Source organism: Bradysia coprophila (genome assembly GCF_014529535.1).
Source record: "Bradysia coprophila strain Holo2 chromosome X unlocalized genomic scaffold, BU_Bcop_v1 contig_12, whole genome shotgun sequence".
In the NCBI taxonomy this organism is placed as follows: domain Eukaryota; kingdom Metazoa; phylum Arthropoda; class Insecta; order Diptera; family Sciaridae; genus Bradysia; species Bradysia coprophila.
This window is the reverse complement of record NW_023503293.1, coordinates 5,752,765-5,771,989: the sequence shown is the minus strand read 5'-3', so window position 1 is coordinate 5,771,989 and position 19,225 is coordinate 5,752,765. Positions and strand designations below refer to the sequence as shown.

At 33.1% G+C, this 19,225-nt stretch overlaps 1 protein-coding gene across 2 annotated transcripts in view; it reads right to left on the bottom strand.

The window, feature by feature from the left end:
- Window positions 1–3,988: 3,988 nt before the first annotated feature.
- The window catches only part of LOC119067308, a 28,871-nt gene continuing 13,634 nt past the window's right edge, over window positions 3,989–19,225 (bottom strand). Inside the window, exons 2-7 of one of the 2 annotated variants that reach the window (XM_037170217.1) lie at window positions 13,947–14,100; window positions 13,625–13,833; window positions 11,015–11,148; window positions 9,032–9,143; window positions 8,885–8,941; window positions 3,989–5,948 (exon numbers count right to left, since the gene is read on the bottom strand). In XM_037170217.1, the coding sequence (XP_037026112.1) occupies window positions 5,872–5,948; window positions 8,885–8,941; window positions 9,032–9,143; window positions 11,015–11,148; window positions 13,625–13,833; window positions 13,947–14,100 (743 nt within the window). In that variant the 3' untranslated portion in view covers window positions 3,989–5,871. Of the gene's footprint in view, window positions 5,949–8,884; window positions 9,144–11,014; window positions 11,149–13,624; window positions 13,834–13,946; window positions 14,101–19,225 lie in introns of both variants that reach the window. The other variant, XM_037170216.1, reaches the window with a different exon arrangement.

Genomic DNA, 19,225 nt, shown 5'->3' with positions numbered 1-19,225 from the left:
ACGACTACAACCAAAACTAATTTCGATTTAAAGCTAACACGTTGTGGTGGAAATTGCGGTCGTTCATTTTTGAAAAAAGATTCTGATGAAAAGATATCATCAAAAATGAAATACGAGGCACACAAATGTAGGCTACAATTTTAGCTCTTAACAATAGAAAATAATCAATTGCAAGACGAGCGCAGCGAGAACGAAAAATCTCTGAGTTCGATTTTTCTTCTTCTCTTCGATATTCACACAACGTTTTTGTTTCCCGCAAATGATCAAACAGGTTTCTGTCATAGCTATCAGTACTTCTTCCTCTTCTGCTTCTCAATTGAGAGAAAAGAAGCATTATTTCCTTGTAGGGTAAAAAATGAGATGTTTTCTAACCTAACGAGAAATTGCAATTGTGTAAACTTCAACGCGTGGAGATGACATTAATCTTCTGAACTCCAAAGCGGTGAGAAAAACTAAGTTTTCTCACTTCAAGTATGGACAAATTTTTTAATAACAATATTTGGAGTGAAATTAAATTTTCGTGTTGTTTGGTACCCATATCATTCACACTCAATAGTAAATTCGATATCGTGTATGCAGTTAAGTCTCTCATAAGATATGGTTTGAAACTTACGTCGTCACCTTATTATAGTACCCGAAACGAAACAATTTGTCATTTGAGCAATATGAGTTCCCTAATGTGAGAGTAAGCTTGAGCTAGTGTATATCTCAGCCGTAAGACGTCGTAGAAAATCTAATTTGGTGTCGAAAGGTACTGTCGCAAAATGGAAAATTAAATTTAAAATTTTTACTGAAATATTTGTTTTGCCTAAAAAGATGAAAACTCAAAAAATTTGACGTGATACACTTTTCAATAAAAATTTTATTTTTATTTTTTTTTTGCGACAACAATATGTCACAGCTGAGATAGTTAGCGCTTAATAAAAAATAAAATTCGTACGTCAAATGGTTTCAATTCAGATTTCAAACCGCATCTTACGATGGACTGATATGCACACAGACTTTCGATCTAATAAACTTCACGTTACTTCATTAATTTAAAGGAAAGAAACAAAAAAACTTTCATCAAAATTAGCGAATTCTCATAATTTTTTCTTCAATTAGTTTTAATCAATTTCACTTTATAAAAATAATTTAAGTTTTTTTATTCAATTATGTAGAGATGATGACATAAGTTACGTAAGTAATTGAACGATTTCGTTGTTTTGACAATTCAAAGTTTTTCTTCTTATTTTTTTTATTTTTGAAATGGAAAATTTAAAAAATGTTATACGTGCAATTAGTAATCTGCGTTCGGTTTTAATAGTAAAAGTATAATGTCGAATAATTATGTTTTTCCTTTTTTTTGGTTTCATTTTAATGTTTTTTTTAAATTTTATTTTTATTTTCCATTTTTTTTCTATTACTATTTATACATGTTGTTATAAAATTTTCTATCATAATTTCACTTTGTTTTTTGTTGTTGGTTTTTTTCTTCATTTTCTTGTTAAAGGAACATATTTACTTATGTACAAAATTTCAATTTACAGTGTATTTACATATGGTTTGATTTGCAAAAAGGACAATATATTTTTTTAATATTTTGTAGTTTTGTTGTTAACATTGATATTTTTAAACTTTTAAATTTAACATTAATTTTTTTCATCAAATCTTTTATTTATGCTCATCTCTAATTAGTAACAAAAAAAATCTCGTTTAATTTGAAATACAGTTCCTATAAGATAGGTCACCGTATTTTTAGATAATTTATTTTTAACCGATTCAAAACATTAAATGAAGAAACGAAAATGTTCTGCGATATGCCTCAAAGAGTTCAGCGTTTCCTTTTTGTGGAAATAGAACGGGGCATTAAATCGGACCCCATGCTCATAAAAGGATTTTTTTCGGTTCATTAGGCTAGTTTTTTTTTGTATGAAAAAAACATTTGTCGGCTACGGAAAACCTTGACCGCCTCAAAATATTGTGCCATTAAATGCATCTTAAATATATTTTTTATTTTTTTTTTCATTCAGCCTTGGCTGTGGAGAAAATTCAGTAAAGAGCAACTTTCCCATACAAAATATTTTTTCAAAAAACTTAAATGATTTTTATCCACGCTAAAGCTGCATGAAAAAATTTAAAAAAATACATATTTGAGATGCATTTAATGGCACAATATTTTGAGGGGGTCAAGGTTTTCCGTAGCCGACAATATTTTTTTTTTCATACAGTCAAAAACTAGCCTACGGTTCATTTTACCCACTTAAAATTCAAATTCACTTAGCGCGTATTTTCAGAATTTCTTTTATTTTCGAAAATTTTTCTTCATTAATTTGGTGAATTTACGAGATTTTAAAGAATAACTTTCACGCGAATCGGCCCTGCCTCGGCTTAAATTCTTTTTATAGTCACGATAGTTTCCGCTTTCCTAGAACCTTGATTTTTTGTATCTGTAGTTTTAACTTCTAAAGTACTTCAAGTTCTCGAGAGTACTTTCTGAGGAGTTGTGAGCTCTTACTAGTGCCAATTCTTCAGATTTTATTATAATACAAACATGATGATGAAACATATGAATTGAACACGCTACATCTACATTCATTCATTCATTCCCTGTACTTTCTTTCACTCTATATGACAGCTGTCAAATCTTTTTTGTTGAAAGTCTATAGGAAACCTCAGTTAAATTGACATTAGTAATTTTATGACCAATTCCACTAGAAATGTAATATAATTATAGAAAAATCTATTACATTTGAGCCTTAGTTTTCAAACATCGTTTCCCTATTCGCCAAGTTGGTGGAAGCGAAACATTTTTTTTTTCATTTTTAGTACTTCATTCACTGCAGCTTATTTTCATGTGAAGCAACTTGACATTTGTCATGTCAGAGTAAAATTTAGTGAATTTGGTTAACATGAAAATAAGCGACATGACATATCAGTAATTTTATGACATAATGTACCAAAATGTGGTAGATTGAAAGAAACCTCTATTACATTTGTCCCTTAGTTTCCATACATCATTGTCCTTCGGTTTGATCGTTTTCTATCTTGTAGCAACTGTATTTTAATTTATACAACAAAAAAATTGAATAAAATCAAACAGAAGTCGTATTGTAACTTACAAACTTATTTCTTACTTTCATACAGATATTTTCATGGTATTCTGGTGTTATGTGAATTAGGGAATAAGGGACAATAGATTATATACGAAATCGTAAGTATTTCCATTTTGCGGTTAGCTAGCTAAAATATTTCCTTTATTCATTTGCAATATTTATCATCAAAGAATATATTTAGAGCCTCTTATAACTGTTCAAATTTTTTTGATATTTTCTTTTGGATATATACCGAGTAGGTATATACGTCTACGTTTTTGAGTTGCCAAAATAATCGTCACAGCTTTAAAACAATTATTATTTTACTCACTACACCCCCCGGAAAATGAGTCATTACTTCATTGACATGAGCATTAAAACTTAGTAAGGGAAATAAGTTACGCTTGAAACTTTTTATTTTGCAAAGTGTAAGAGTTATAGTCCAAGCCGGAGTACGTAATCTTAGGTTTGTATTACGAACACAAAATAGGTACTCGTATAACTTACAAAATTGAGCAAAAATTCTGTGTACCCCGCCATTTTAGTTAAAATTTATGTTTTGTGTATGAATTGACATCGTTGTGAAATAATAACAAGAAAGGACGCAAGTAAAGTCGGAGCATTATAATTTGATCGATTCTACTCATTTAATTCATTTTTAAATAATTGTAGTTTTCGAAGAAATCATTTCGAAAACATTACAGTATAAAAGCTTAGACACGTGCATATGAACGGATTACCCGCCAGGTATACCGCGAGTAAACAGCTCTAATGCGCATGTGTAAGCCTTTATACTGCAATGTTTTCGAAATGATTTCTTGAAAAACTACAATTATTTAAAAATGAATAGAATCGATCAAATTATAATGCTTCGACTTTAATTAAAGGAAGCCAAATTTATATAAAAAGCTGGTATAACTCAAATACAATCCTTCTTCTTATAAGTAGTATGGTAGTTGTTTACGTGGACTACTTGGTAAACAGATGAAGCAAATTTCGACATAAATTTCGCTGACTTTAACTGTATTAGTCATTTAGCCAACGTATGATCAATTTATTTGCAACTGTCTACCCATGTTCAAGAAAGGCAATTTTTATGTACTCGCGTTGTTGTGTTTGGCGTATTATATGTAACTTTATACATATATTGTCATGAATAAATCAAATCAAAAAATTTATTGCAACACATGAAAAATTAAGGGAAACTTTTTTCTGCAGTCACAATCTGCTTGGCTGTTTTTATAAATGACTCGTGTTGTGTGTCTCATATATACTTCATCGAATAATGTACCGCATGGAATACACTTCTTTAATTAGCTTTGTATTCAATCATAAGTTTTCTTTGAAAATTACCTAACTAGTTGGAACAACCTTTTATATTATCGATGGAAAGTTGAATTATAAATAATAGTAAAAAAAAAAAGAAAACTGTTGCACGACAAACTTTGAAAATGCACCGAAGTTTTATGAATTAGTTGGAGCGTCTGAGTAATTGATGTATTATGTATAACGTTTTAAAAATAAAATTTCGAATGGCGCCGCAAAAGAATGATGTAAAATCTGTCAATTAAATATTAAAGGCAGCGAAGAGTAAAAAGAAACTTAAAAATTCAACAGCTTGTGTTATCTGTACATTTGATGTTACATTTTCGCTCGGTCCTGAAAGACAGGTTAAGACACATACAAAGCCAGATGGCAGATGATGTTTTCCATATTTAGTACACAGATAATTATCTTTTCATGCCTTGGGTATTAATTTCCGAATTTTTCTCGTAATTTAGGCCCGCAGCATGAAAACTTGTATACGCATCTGTTGTGGACGATTTTTTTTAATAGATACTTTCACTTGTCGCATCGTCCAGGCTAAACTTGCGAAATTGCCTAAAATATACCGTCTACAACAGATATGTAAATAACTATTAGGTTCGTGGAGATACAACTAGAAAATTGGGATGCCGTTGCAATATCGTGATCAACTTGGAGATGTTCGAACTTGTTCTTTTAGCAACTAGCGTGCTGTATTTACTATACAGTTGGGGTTAGAGGGCAACGTGAAACGGAGCCAATTTTCTTTTGTTTAATGTTAGACATTGCTCTCAGTAAACATTGGACAGGAAAATTGATTAAAATCCCCACAATTATTATAATATTACTAAAAAATCCAACTTTTTAAGCGGAGTGCAAATGTATGTTGATCGGAGAAATGATAAGTGCTTTAGTACTGATTCCGTTAATCGATATCTGAAACATCTCTCATTCAGTTTCAGAAAACTTTTGTGGTTTGTTTTAGTCTTCTCCTCAGCATACACAAAAATGATAACAGACACTCGTAAGCGTATTGTAATGTACGCAGCGACCTCTGTTGTCACTTCTACGTATAATTAGTACCATCGGAATCATCAGTTTTCAACTCAGCATGAAATCAGCATTTGCACTGAACTGTACCTGTACATGTCATTGAGAGCCCGAAATTAGTCAGTAACCGAAAAAATTATAATATCACCCCTGTCAGCGACGGTCGTAACGGAAACCAAAAATTCTTTCTTTCGTTTTGATATTATCTAGTTTATGCGACTCAATTTATTTGTTGCATAGATTATAGTCTATCTATTTTGAGGAATATTTATCATTCTCCATTCATTGATCATAATTCTATTCATTTGCTAAATTATTTAATAAAATACTTTAGCGCACATAATGTTTCCTTTATGTTAATTAATATTACGATCTCGTTCATTACCCGTTCTCCATTAAATGTGTTGATGAGATGATAATAATATCCATTAAATGGAACAAACTACACATAAATACTTTTAACAAATCCAACGGCGTAAATTAGCAGCAAAGTACATGGAAAAACTCTCATATTGCTAGCTGTTAAACGAAAATGAATTTAAAAGTTTTATTAACAATTTAAAAAGGCGGAATAGAAGTTAGAAAAGAAGTGCTCTCATTGAGACGATCTCATACTCTTACACGTATGTATTATACACGTATATAAATTTGTTAAATTATATAGCAGCTGACATCCAATTGATAACAAATGAATGAAAAGAACAGTTCATGGAACATTAAACATTTTTTTTCTGCTACAAGAAGAAGTAGAAAAAAAGGAAAAACTAAATAAATAAAACAGACGAGAAAATGTTATTATCGTCTAGTTGCTATATAAAAACCGGTATAGGGACATTATTCAAACAAGACGACATGGTATTTACGTGCCTTAAAACTAAATACGATGCTGAGATCACTTCACGATAGGCTTTACATGTATGGGGGTTAACTCAGATTATGTCGAAAAATCTAAAATTTTACACAATTTTTTGCATTGTCTGAAGATAATTTGCTCATGGAGCTGACTGAACACTGGTGAAAGTCTGTTCGAAATTCCAGAATGCCAACCCTAACACTTTTTCATGTTGACTTTTAAAATTTGGTAAAATTTGTTCGAGTTGGGAAATGACAGGACAGTTTCCCGAAAATGTATGGAAAATTTTATCACAAAAATTCACCGAAAAAAATTCAAATAAACTCACCTCTTATGCTTTCCATTGTATTCGGGCATAGTCTCTTTAGGTCGCCAATGCATATTTGAACGCTAAACACTTTTCACTCGTTGCAAAATATTTTGCACTTTTTTGAATGAAAATATTTTACCGCCGAAGCGAACACAGCAAACATTCATTCTAGTACTTATAGTAACGGAGTGTCACAGTTGTGTCGAAATATTTTCTGTGTTTTTGTCGCGACAAAACAAAAAAAAACTTTTTGTTTTTGCATCGAGTAAAAAGTGTTTAGCGTTCAAATATGCCTTGGCGACCTAAAGCATAAGAGGTGAGTTTCTTTGAATTTTTTCGGTCAATTTTTGTGATAAAATTTTCCATACATTTTCGGGAAACTGTCCTGTCATTTCCCAATGACGGGCCTTAAGTATTAATAGTCCCAGATGCTGGGGCTCAGATCATGCGATGAACTCCGACTGTTCTTTTATATATATAACCAAATGCAAGTTAAAACAAATGAACTGAAAAATTTTGTACCAAGGAAATGATCGAGGACAGATAATCATTTACTTTGAGGGGCAGAAGGGGTTTTCGAAAGGAACGGATTTTCAGGGATGCGAAAAGGATTTTTTGTTGCAATTTCTAAGTATTTTTAAGAATTTTGATATCAATTTAAAAAAAAATTCCTTGACTTTCAAGGATTTTCTTATAATTTGAAGAACTTCTTGAGGATTTTCAACGAATTCGAGGATTTTATAAAAAAAATATTTTCTTTTGGTGCACGGATTTTCATATTTTAACTTTACCTCGGAGATGAATGTTGTTAGTTAACATGGATGTGCACTCTTACTTTACTATTTCTTCAGTTCACACCACTCATCGCTCAACATAATTGATACATGCAAATTTGCATAGGATGTTCGTTCATCATATATCTTATACAATCTTGTGGAATTTTAAAACCCCATGCTCGTGATAGTCTCACAAGAGCTATGGTAGAGAAAAGTCTGAATTTTCGAACTGAAGTTGATTGAGTTTGATTCGAGTGTGGTTGTCTCTCACGTTTCAAATATGGTCAGTTGGTTTTCGGTGTAATGACTTCTTTTAAAAGTCTCGGATCCGAAATATGGATAGAGATATTTCGGAAGCAAAAAGTGATATTTATGGTTTTACCCCTCGCCAGCATGCAACCATTGAGTTCGTTGCGTTCTTTGTTTACAGGTTTTCAACAGATTGGGTAGAAAATATTTTTTTTCATACACTGAAAATAGTGGAGTGTATTACATGCTAGTTAACTATGATACGCGTCAGAAGTATACCATTCCGAGGTCACTTACAATGTAAGTCTTACATACTTGATTCCTGAAGTATAGTCTCTTTTTCCATAAAAAAAATCTAAATGTTTTCTGACTGTTATGCCATCGAAACCATTTTCATAAGATTTTAATCGAGTTTCGGATGTTTTTTTTTTATTCCATTCGTTTAGGTCATAAAACCGTCATTAGCATTCATTCATCCATATTCCTTTACAGTTTCCACATCAACAATTCATTCGCTGCTGCTGTGACGAAAATTGCAGAACACATCATCTGGTTTGAAAAGGACTGAAGCTATGACTGAAACGTTATTAAATCGAATTTATGTCAACATCAAAAGAACACTGTATTGATTTTTCGGAGAGACGAGGATTGTGGCAGCATTGTCGAGAGGTTTTTTTAGACATCTCGATGATACAAGTGATGAGGGACTCAAAGGATAATTAGAAAGTCAATCATAGAAAAATCGTTTGATGAACATTTTACAGAAAATAAATATTTGACGGACTGGTTCGGAATTACCTGTGGTGTCCAATTTCGAGCCATAACTGCACATAAAAATCAGACATAGTGAGTAGATGAAAAAAAAACACTTTGGAGGGTGTCTAATTTTTGCGTGTAACACAGGTAAATCTCAGATTGTCTGCTGGTTCACAATCATCGCAGCAAAATACGAAGTTGTATGAAGTTGATCATTTGAAGGGATGCCAAAAAAAAAAACGAAAATTCTTAAAACGTAGTGTAGTCTGTTACTTCTGTGGTTAAAAGTACCGCCCTGTGTTTGATACAAAATCTTTTACTTCATCCATTCTAACACACATTTTTCTATATAAAAGAACACTAGCCGGAGCTCATCGTAAATTCTTGCCGCATCATTGTCGATAGCAGATGAGTTATGCGATGGCCATGATTCGATACAACAAAAATACACTTATTGGAAACGTCGAGTTTACCGTGAACAATAGCGATAGATAAAGTAAAATCAACTTACCTGAATTTTTCCAATTATTGTTAATTAATTTTTGATTTGCCACATCATCGGCTAAGCCTATAAAAAACGATATCGTTCTATCACGTGTGAGTAAGGGAAAATTTTCGATTTTCGCTGAACATTTCAGCACCAATTGCTTCACGTTACCAAACCGCTCCTTATCGATGAGAAAACGTATTTCCAGTGTGCGGTAGCGTAAATTAAATTCATTTTGGAGAGCTGATGTTTCGTGTTGCGGTTGAAGGTAATCAGGTGGTACCTGAATGTGGAGAGATAATAACGTATAACGTATCCATTATGCGGAAATATTTCACTGGAGAACAATAATATTTTACCGGTCATTGATTTATTAAATGGTTTTGAAAAAGAAGAAGAAATAATTGGACATATGATGCAAACGCATACTAAATTCACCGATTTCGAAGGATGAGTTTAATACAATTGTTGAATAATTGATGCGAAATGAATAATCTTTGTGAATAAGTAAAATGATTCTGAAATTGCTATGAGGAAAATTATGGAGTTGGACACAGTAAACGATCGGATTAAATTGCACCGATTACGCTTTTGACTAGAAATTTTCAAGAAATAGTATTCTCTGAAACATCGACAACTATCAGGTCCGGCCTGGCTGTGAATTCAGATGCGTCACTTAGTGATTTTTGGGTTTTTGTATGACTTAAATCATACAAAAACCCAAAAACCCTTTGTCTATGTTTTTGAGTATTTTACAACTTAGTTGTCTCCGAGTGGCTTTTCCGAGCCAGCCCGGCCCATTGTACCATTGTTTTTCACAAGTCATCAAAAATAATGGAAAATGAACCGAAAGGATTGTTCAAAATGTTAGACCCAGCACGTTAATTCCAGCCAAATTAATTTTTCTATTGTGTTTCACTATTTTGAAATTATTAAAGTTGAAGAACGTTGAGTGAAAATAAAAGTCTCATAAACGACGAAATCAGATCAAAAATGTATTTTGAAATTTTCCTTTTGTTACTTCTCAGCGTTTAATTTCGTTCGTATACCAATCGCTGGCTATTTTCGAGATTAAATATCTCAACCATTTCGAGTAGAGCGTAATGTTCAAACACAGCTCTGGTTTTGTATCAATTAGCCATTATTCTGCTATGCAGCTATCCGCCAAGAATGGGTAACGAACATTCTAACGTGAACGCAAGAAGTGCAACCATATAGCACACCTACCCTACATCTGATTTAAACCTTTCGAAACCAATTTCACTGACCGTCGAGTAGAGTAAACAACATTCACAGCAATGAATATTCTAACCAAATTACATTTTCCTTCGTCTGATTACGGGGGACAACTAGAAAGTTAAAACGAACGCGTAAATATCAGCAAACGTGAAAGTTTTCTCATTCGGTGGCACATCTACCTACTCCCGTTCGTAATATATTCCCATTCATAATTCATTTTCAGATTTATCTCGGTTAAAAATTTTCTATTCCACTTCCAAAAACTAATGTTCCAATACGGGCCACATTCAAAATCCAAACGCTAAGGCAATAGCTCATATTATATAAGCTACTTGTTCATACACTCGCCCCGGCAAAGGTATTCCTTAACGCATACAGCGAAGCATATAGATCACTCTTTAAATCGCTTTGTAAGCTCCAAGAATTACAAGCGGCTACATTTTATGCTTCCTGATAATAAATTTGTTTTCTTTTAACGTTTTTTTTTCGTCTTCTTTTCCTACTCCTCTTCAATTTTTCCATACAGACCGAACCATTTATTATCACAAGCGAGATTCTAACTCAACAAATCATGTTTATGCATCATAAAATATAAAAATAATTTTAAAAACCGGACTATCAACCATATTCGTGAAGCAGTTTATATCATAATCATAAATTTACAAACTGCCCAAAAGTTAAACATCGAGTTATCGTACCTTTTCATCGTTTATGTACGAGCTTAAGCTGTAATAGCTGGCGAATTTGATTTATATTTATAGAATGTGTATAAATATGCACCCTCTACACACACTGTCGATGTACTTATATAAGTGGTACTGGTACGTATACATACGGATTTAAGTTCCGTACAAGCTTTCACTATATATATCAACATGTAAATGCATGCAGCTGTGGAAGTGGTTGCGGTCTTACCTTTTCATCGCCAATATACCAATACAACGAAGCTGCTGGACTCGATCTATCGGAGGAACAGTTAGCAGTTACAAAGTCGCCAATTTGGTATGATGGCTGCAGACCGTTAATGACTGGATCATGCTTCGGTAGAGCTGATGGTGAATGGAAAAAAGGTAAAAAAAAATGAATTTTTGTTAATTAAGATCCAATACATTTTATGACTACCCGATTTCAATTATTTTATCGAACAAGATTGGTTACCAATCATGACAAATGTATGTTCTACTTTAGATGTATACAAAGTCGTTGCACAGAGGATTTAGAGTGAAGTATACGGTTTACGGTTACCAAATAAGAAGTAAAATTGCAATCGAAACACCTGTAAATTTTCAATTTTCACATTGCTTTCCGATTCTACTCTTTTTTTTCATCCGAAATAGACAGGCGCGAGTTATTGCAATCACTACGTGAAACATTAATGTGTGCCCACCCGAAACACATCAACTATAAAATGTTCCCTCGCATCGCGCCATATTAGTGTATACACCTAAATAAACTATTTATGTATGGTGCTTTGTAGACGTGGTTCAGGCTACGTTCGTTGGTCGGTATAAATATATATTTCAAAAATTTGGACATCGCACGTAAATGGTTACGATTAAACAGTGTTAGTATAAGTAGTAACATAGTTCAGAAAAAACGACACAATTGGAAAAATGGAATAAATGATAAGTGATGGGATCGTAGGTACAGAGCAAAGTGCATTAAAATATGAGCATGAAAACGAACTTTTCAAATGTTTCGAATCGAGTCGATTTGCGAGGCAGTAAGGGTTTCAGATTCAAATTTTAAGAGTTTATGTCAGGGCCTATTGACTGTTGAAAATTCTCGAAAATTAATAAAATTCACAAACTAAGGAATTCCAGAATTAAATTCTGAAAATTCTCGAAAATGCTAGAATTTTCCAAAATTCTTAAAATTCTAGAGAAAAAGAAATCTTGAAAATATGCCCTGGTTTATGCTCTCGTGGACGTTTCATTCAATTTCAAGATTTTTTTACAGAAATTACAACGCTGGTAGTTTTTGAAATGAATAGAAACACATTTCACAAAAGTACACTCAATGCAGACTATTTAATTTAAGAACAGCAACCGTAAGTTGTGTTTGTATTGTAGAAAGCCACTAGACATTCAAAAGCGCAATTTCTTTAGTTCTCCGTCTATCAGGCCCGAACTGTGAGTTCGGGATTTCAAGCGAAGCGATGTACGAAGGGCTTTCTGTTTTGAGTTTAAATGCTTTTTTTAAGTTTTCTTCACACAAAGCGCGAAGGAATTTTTCGATCCAGTGCGGCCCTGTCCGTCTTGAAAGTATAAAAGTATACAATTAAATGAAAAATTGAATGTTGCATGAAACTCTTGTAGCTATTCTTGTGAATAAAATTTTCAATTCTTCGCATTCTACAACATCTGGAATAGACGGAATAGACTTAAGTAAAACTGCACTGTGGTGGGGTAGGATTGATCAATTCTGGATCAATTCCTCAAATTCATTGAAAATCCTTTAAGAAATCTTTGGAATTTTAAGGAAATCCTTGAATATTATAGGAAAATTGACAAACGAAAAAGAGAAAATTAAAATAATAAAATCAATTTGTTCGATGAGCACTACAGTAAATCAATGAATATAAACTACTAGGTATGGTCTAATGTCATCTTGCCATCGAAGTGGAAAAAAGGATTTTAAAAACGGATACAAACGTGCTCATTTTAACATTATTTTGACATGAATAATGAATGAGTTCAAGATAAATCGACCGATTTTGAAGAATCGGTCATATGTGGTGTGGTATGTACATTCGTTGGAGTATATAGATATGCCAATACACGAATGAATTATTGATCGACTATCGACGAGGATAATTTCGTACCGCGGTAAGATGCCTGGCATAACACTATATCGACTCAACTGAAACCACTCAACTGAAAATTTTCCATCGTTTCGAATCGGACGCAACGAAAAAAAAAAACATTCAAAACTCTAAATTAGTATAGTAAACTCAAAAACCGATATTTATGCATGTTTTCCATCTGTAAAATTTATGAAATTTTCGAAAGGAGTATTACCCAAACCAAATTTAAAATATCACTGCGCTTTAATGTGCTGTACCGTTTTTTTTTCCTGCATACTTAAAACGTTTAATTTCCCACTCACTTTTCAGTATGTATACTAGACTAGACTTGATTTATCTCCTGTGCAATTGGCCTGAACGAAATGTTTAAATCTATAACTGTATGTTGTGTATGCAATGCCATTTATGTCTGGGTCAGTTCGAGGCACTGCAATATATGATTTTTTTTTTCGTGCAGAAAAAAGGGAATATTTATGACAAACATTAAACTGATTTTTGAGTTGGGAACGGTTCGATAAAATGTAATTGAATACAACATGGATTTTCCAAATTCCATTATATGAAAAAAAAAAACGACAACAACAACGAACGGTTATGAATGCACAAATTTTGTGTGGATGTGTACAAGACATGGACAAGGTTTATAATAAATTTTTTTTTGTTCGGTCTGTAATAAAATGTAAATTTGGCACGACGACGACCTGTTTTCGGTTAATTACCTGCAATAGTCATGTTTCCGGTTTTCCACTCGAGTTTAAATTCGGGTGCATCCCCAGAGATTTCGCAACGATATAAGCCACTAGTTCGCGGCCCTAATTGTGCTAAATTCACGCTACATGTAACTTTATTGCAATGAAATGTTTGTTCTGCCAACGTAACCCCGTCGACATTAAATTTCATTATGCTTGGGTACATTAGTGGAGTGTATCTGAAAATTAAAATGAGATTTTCGGTTGGTTTTGTAAGAAATCGCAGATTTTCGTCAAGATTTGAATATCAACATTAGCGAAAATGTTAAAAGCGTTAAAAAGTTTAACAAACCTGAAAAATTCTTGATTGTTCTTATACCACTTCACCGAGTTTAATGTGTGAGAGCCCATATTGTAGCTACATGATAATGTTACTGGATCTCTGAAATCGGCTATTTCGGGGACGGAAATTTCTGTCAATTGAAGGGCTGTGATATAATTGAACCCTGTAATAATAAAGAAAATTGCATCAATTACACATTAAAGAAACACGACGTATTTTTGGTGTTTGAGTTGCATGTTGGTATTGCATTGCTAAACTTAAATGAAGAAAAGTGAAAAATACTCACACCCACCCATTCCTAAACTGAGCGAAATTTTCTGCATTTTGTGCGTATAACATACCTGTCACACGATTAAAATCAATGACGAAAGTTATTCGTGTGGCATGTATTCGTGCGGTACGGTACGTTTTCAACTGTTCACATCTTAGAGTAGATACACCTAGAGAGGAAATTTTGTTGGCGATTCACATAGCAATCTCATCAATTTGTAATCATAGTAAACTTTAGTCAACATTCTATATTCGTCAAGTTCGGACACATTAAATTTCTCTTTATAAAACTGTTGTTTCCACTCGAACCTGTCTCCCAGATTCTTGGACTCCAACAAATTTGTACGACGAAATGTGGTCCCAACATCAGTTTGTATAAGATTAAGATACACATTTCGTATAATTTTACACCAATACATACATGCGTTGACGTCTTTCGCTTTTGATATTTCAATTTGCCCTCTTAATTAAGAGGGCAAACACATATACCAATAAACATTTCGTATTTCATGTTAACACCACATATTTTACGTAATTTTGTTCGAAATTTCCTCTCTAGGTATAATTACTCTTAGGTTCACATAATAGTTATAAATCTAGTTATTAGCATTCAAAAACCAAGTAAAAAGCTGCTTCCGTTGATACAAGAACCACTGTATTTCTTACTGTTCAAGCGTTCTATAATGACGTATACGCCTAATATCAACGCACTAGTGTATTTGTAGTGAGTTTTCCACATTTTTTTATACTTCCAAAATTTGTGTGATACATTGCCTAGTCTATATTTATAGTAACACTCATGCTTGAAGCGCTTTTGTATGAAATTTTTTTACTGTGTAAAAATTTGTTTGATACACTGTCCCGATTCAGTACTCTATTTAAACGTGCTTGAAGTGCGTTAGTTTTTGGCAATTTCGAGGCAGCTCCATCAGAGATTATACCACGTTTTTATGCAATACACATCCATCTAAACAACATTGAAGAGCATGAAAAAGCTCTAGGAAGCGAGGGAACCGAGAAAAACCTGGTAAAGGGATAGAAATTTCCACTAGAGAAAAATAAAAGAATTTTTAGTTCAAGCTATTGTGGATACGGAATATACGTGGCACACGGAATCTACTTGCCTGACACGGAATTCGTACATGCAGACGTCAAAGCATTGTAAGATGAATTTGAGAAAATTTTTCTTGATTTTATAGAATTTTTTGAACATTCTTTCAAATCAGAGAAAATCAGGAAAATTCAAGAAAACAGATATTCTCGATTCATCTAAATTTCTCGATTTTCTTGAATAAATCCGAACTAAACAAAATAAAATATAAAACGGTATTTGAATGGCTCCAAACAAGTTCAGGCATGCCGCTGCCAGATTCTTCCAATGGCTAACACAAAGAATGTTAAGATGTGCTTTCTTGAAATGTAATTTTATTTGATCTGATACAATCAAAACTACAATGTGAGGTTATGTAAAGTTAATGTAGCTTTAACTTCTAGCTCCATATAATATTTATCAAAAGAAGAAATTCTGCAATCGTCTGTATCTAAATAAAATCCGTTTGTCCATTTCGTAGAAAAACCTTTTCTGCTTTGTATAGCATTTTCCGTCCGTAAATAAGTGGCTACACAATAAAGTATAAATATAATAGCGACTGAGATACGTGCGATTCGGAGCGTCCAATATACTCCTGAGAATAATTTTAAGCATCGTTTTAAATATTAAATTTTAATAGAATTTCAGAGCAATCCATTCAAATCAAGTATCTCGCTATTGGAAATAAATTCAAATTTTATTGCACTCATGAGAACTGTTTTTCTGGAATCAAAATTCGAGTAATTTTTTATTATGTAGCACAGGGAACAAAAAAATCGACACGAGAAAAAAAAATAACAATCGCAAAAAAACCACCATACATCTCTGGAGCACGTCTACATAGTTTTACACAAGAACAACTTCAACATATTTGTGGTGGAAAATATTAATTTTGAAGTAGTCATATAGTAACAGTAAAATTGCTGAATGCGCAGTTGGTTGAGTGAATTTTTCGCTTTTGAATACGTTCTACATTATAATCAGACTGAAGGTAGAACAGTGCGCGGTCGGAAGTGTTGCGCTAATAAAACTCAACAGGAAATGAATTGTTCACAAATTACAGTTAGATTTATCAGTTTGGGACGATCATTTAAGATCTCGAAACACAGATCTGTTGATCCTTTGTTTCCATTCCCGGTCATCATGTAAATCATGGTAGCCTTCCTGTTGCCGATAGGAACCTGTCTAAGATGTCAGGTCCTATTGCAGCAATTTCCGAAGGAACCACCTCGTAGTCTCCGAGCATACTGCGTCTTAGTTGAAGAAATTTGGGGCAGTCACATATCAAGTGTGCACCCGTTTCTTCTTCTAGGTCGCAGGAACATCTCGGAGTGTCCGAAAGCCTCAACTTATTCATGTGCCGATTCAGCCCGCAATGTCCCGTAATCGCTCCTACTACTCTTCTAATGCGATTTCGGTCCATTTTGAGCAAGTCTTTGGCCCATTTTTTGTTAGGCTTAGGGAAGAAGCATTTCGTGTGAACGCCACAAATTACAGTTAAAATCAACCAGATTTAAAACGGAATTTGCTTTAGTTGTATTGAATTGATTTTTAACTTGTTCCTTAAAAAACTTGGATTCTAAAAACAGACAATTGAGGTTTTCCCTGACATAGCTTCTTAGAGTGATGAAAATCGAAAGCTGCCCAAAATGGATTCCTTATTTAAATAGTTAAATGCAGACAAGGGACATGTGTCACATTAGCAAATTCTAAGAAAAATGAAAATTTTATACGAAACACGAAAATGTGTTTGGGATTATTGACTGAAAAGAAAACAAAATGTTGTACCAGTTCCACCAGCCATTCATTCATTTTTTCTTATAATTTGCTAATGTTGCATTTAACTAATTATTTAAAGTCGGATATTGGGATAATGTTGATTAATTGCTGTAGTGTGGATGTAAAATTGCATTCCAATTTCCGTTTATATGTTTCGTTAAATTTATATTTATTATTGACGCGATAAATAACTTTCAAAATTAAATATTAAAATTTAAATCAGTCGGTATAAAAGCTCATTAAATACGCTAAATAATTAATATGTAACAGGTTTTTAATTACCTGCTGCATCAGAAATTATATGTTCGGTCTGAAGTTCTGTCAATTCACAAAAACTTCAGGCAAATAATTTACAATATAAACTCTAAATACTAATGCAATTGCTTTCACCTGTAACTGACGGCTGTGTCATCTGTCTTAACAACGACGTCGAGGAAAATAAACTATAAGCTAAAGTGATTATTTATGTAGCAAAATGCATGTTTAAACTAATGAAATACAGTTTTTTTTTCATCACTCCTGTTGCACTTTGATCGAAAGAAGTGAACAGATTGGAGTATTATACTAATGAGATGTCTGTAATTGTATATGACAGAGAAAATTGGTTTTTGTAGTCTAGAAAGAGACCATCCCAATACTCAACCTGACGAATCTATGGCCGTGAAAGGTTTAGGCTGATGTTTAAGAGAAAATGTTTCATAAATGGAAAAACGTTGAAACATAACTGAAATGATACAAAAATGCTCACACTACAAAAATTGTGTTAAAAATGTGATTCTAGATTAAACATCTATAACTAAAGTACCACCAAAAATTATGTGTGTAGAACGGGATACACTTCAGAATTCTACCAAAAAAACATTCATTTTTCTTTCATTTGCACGTTAGACGTTAGATCATACTGTTACTCGTTACTAAATGAGATTAAGATACCAGATACCGTTAATGCTGGGAATATTTTTCTCCGACTTCGTTTACATTAACTTGCAATAGAACACAGCAAATGCATAATGTGCATTTACGTGTGGTTATGGCAGTAATGTTCAGTAAAATTTTAGTACGGCATACAAGAGATCCGATAAACTTATTTAGAGTTAAAAGGTTACAATTGACATGTGTCATACATGGTGTGTTATGCTCTCATGCTGCATAAATCCATGAATAAAATTGTTTGCTATGAATTATATAATACCTGCATGCTGCAATGCTTCAGGCTTTCAGTGTAAATTCGGTGTGGCATTGTAAAATAAGACCATTTTCAAACTTAGTTGACAAAAATATTAAGCTCAACAAATAAGTGCTCTACGGTGTGCAGAAATTGTCATCAGTTTGTTAACATAAATAAATTGATTTTGGCCAAACATGGATTACGATAACTGTACAGTATAGATATGATCGAATTATTCATGTCAGAAGTCCATAAACTGTTCGGGTAGGTAGTGTAGGATTTACTAAACAGATGTATATGACTTATGGTGCTGCTAATTTCCAATTCGTCAGCATACCAGATGTACAGAAATTGATCGAGTGAATGACTATGAAACAGAAGACAGGTTTGATTGATCAGACCAATGTTGGAATCCATGAATTACGTCTAGTTAACGAGTTATAATTCAATTAATGTTTGATCGTAGTAAACGATTTACTCTTTTTGTAAGTGTTCTCCATTTCATAAGTTTTGTTCAAAACTTCGTTGTGATCGAATAATAAGCTACACAGTCCATATTGTAATAACAACACTTCAAAATAAAAACATGTCATAGCACAAGTAAAGTTAGCACATCAGTAGAATAGGTTTCAGTTAGTTTCTCGGGTTAAGCATAGGTGGGTGACCGCAGAAAACATGCAAAATAATAACATTTTTTTTATTTAAACGTCATAATATGAGTTGCGTACCCATATTATAAATCACACAGCTATATTATGTGTCTCAGGACTATAAGAAGTAACGCTATAATATAACTAGTACAGCCATGTATATCCGGCATACAGCCACATTATCCGGCATACAGCCTTTTTCACTACAGTTTTTCCAATATGGGGCACACAGCCTCGGCCAAAATAAAGACCGTGCTAAGTCCACTTATGGGTACCACAGCCACATTATTTTTTTCCGTATTGAAGGAAATAGAATATTGGCACGGACAAC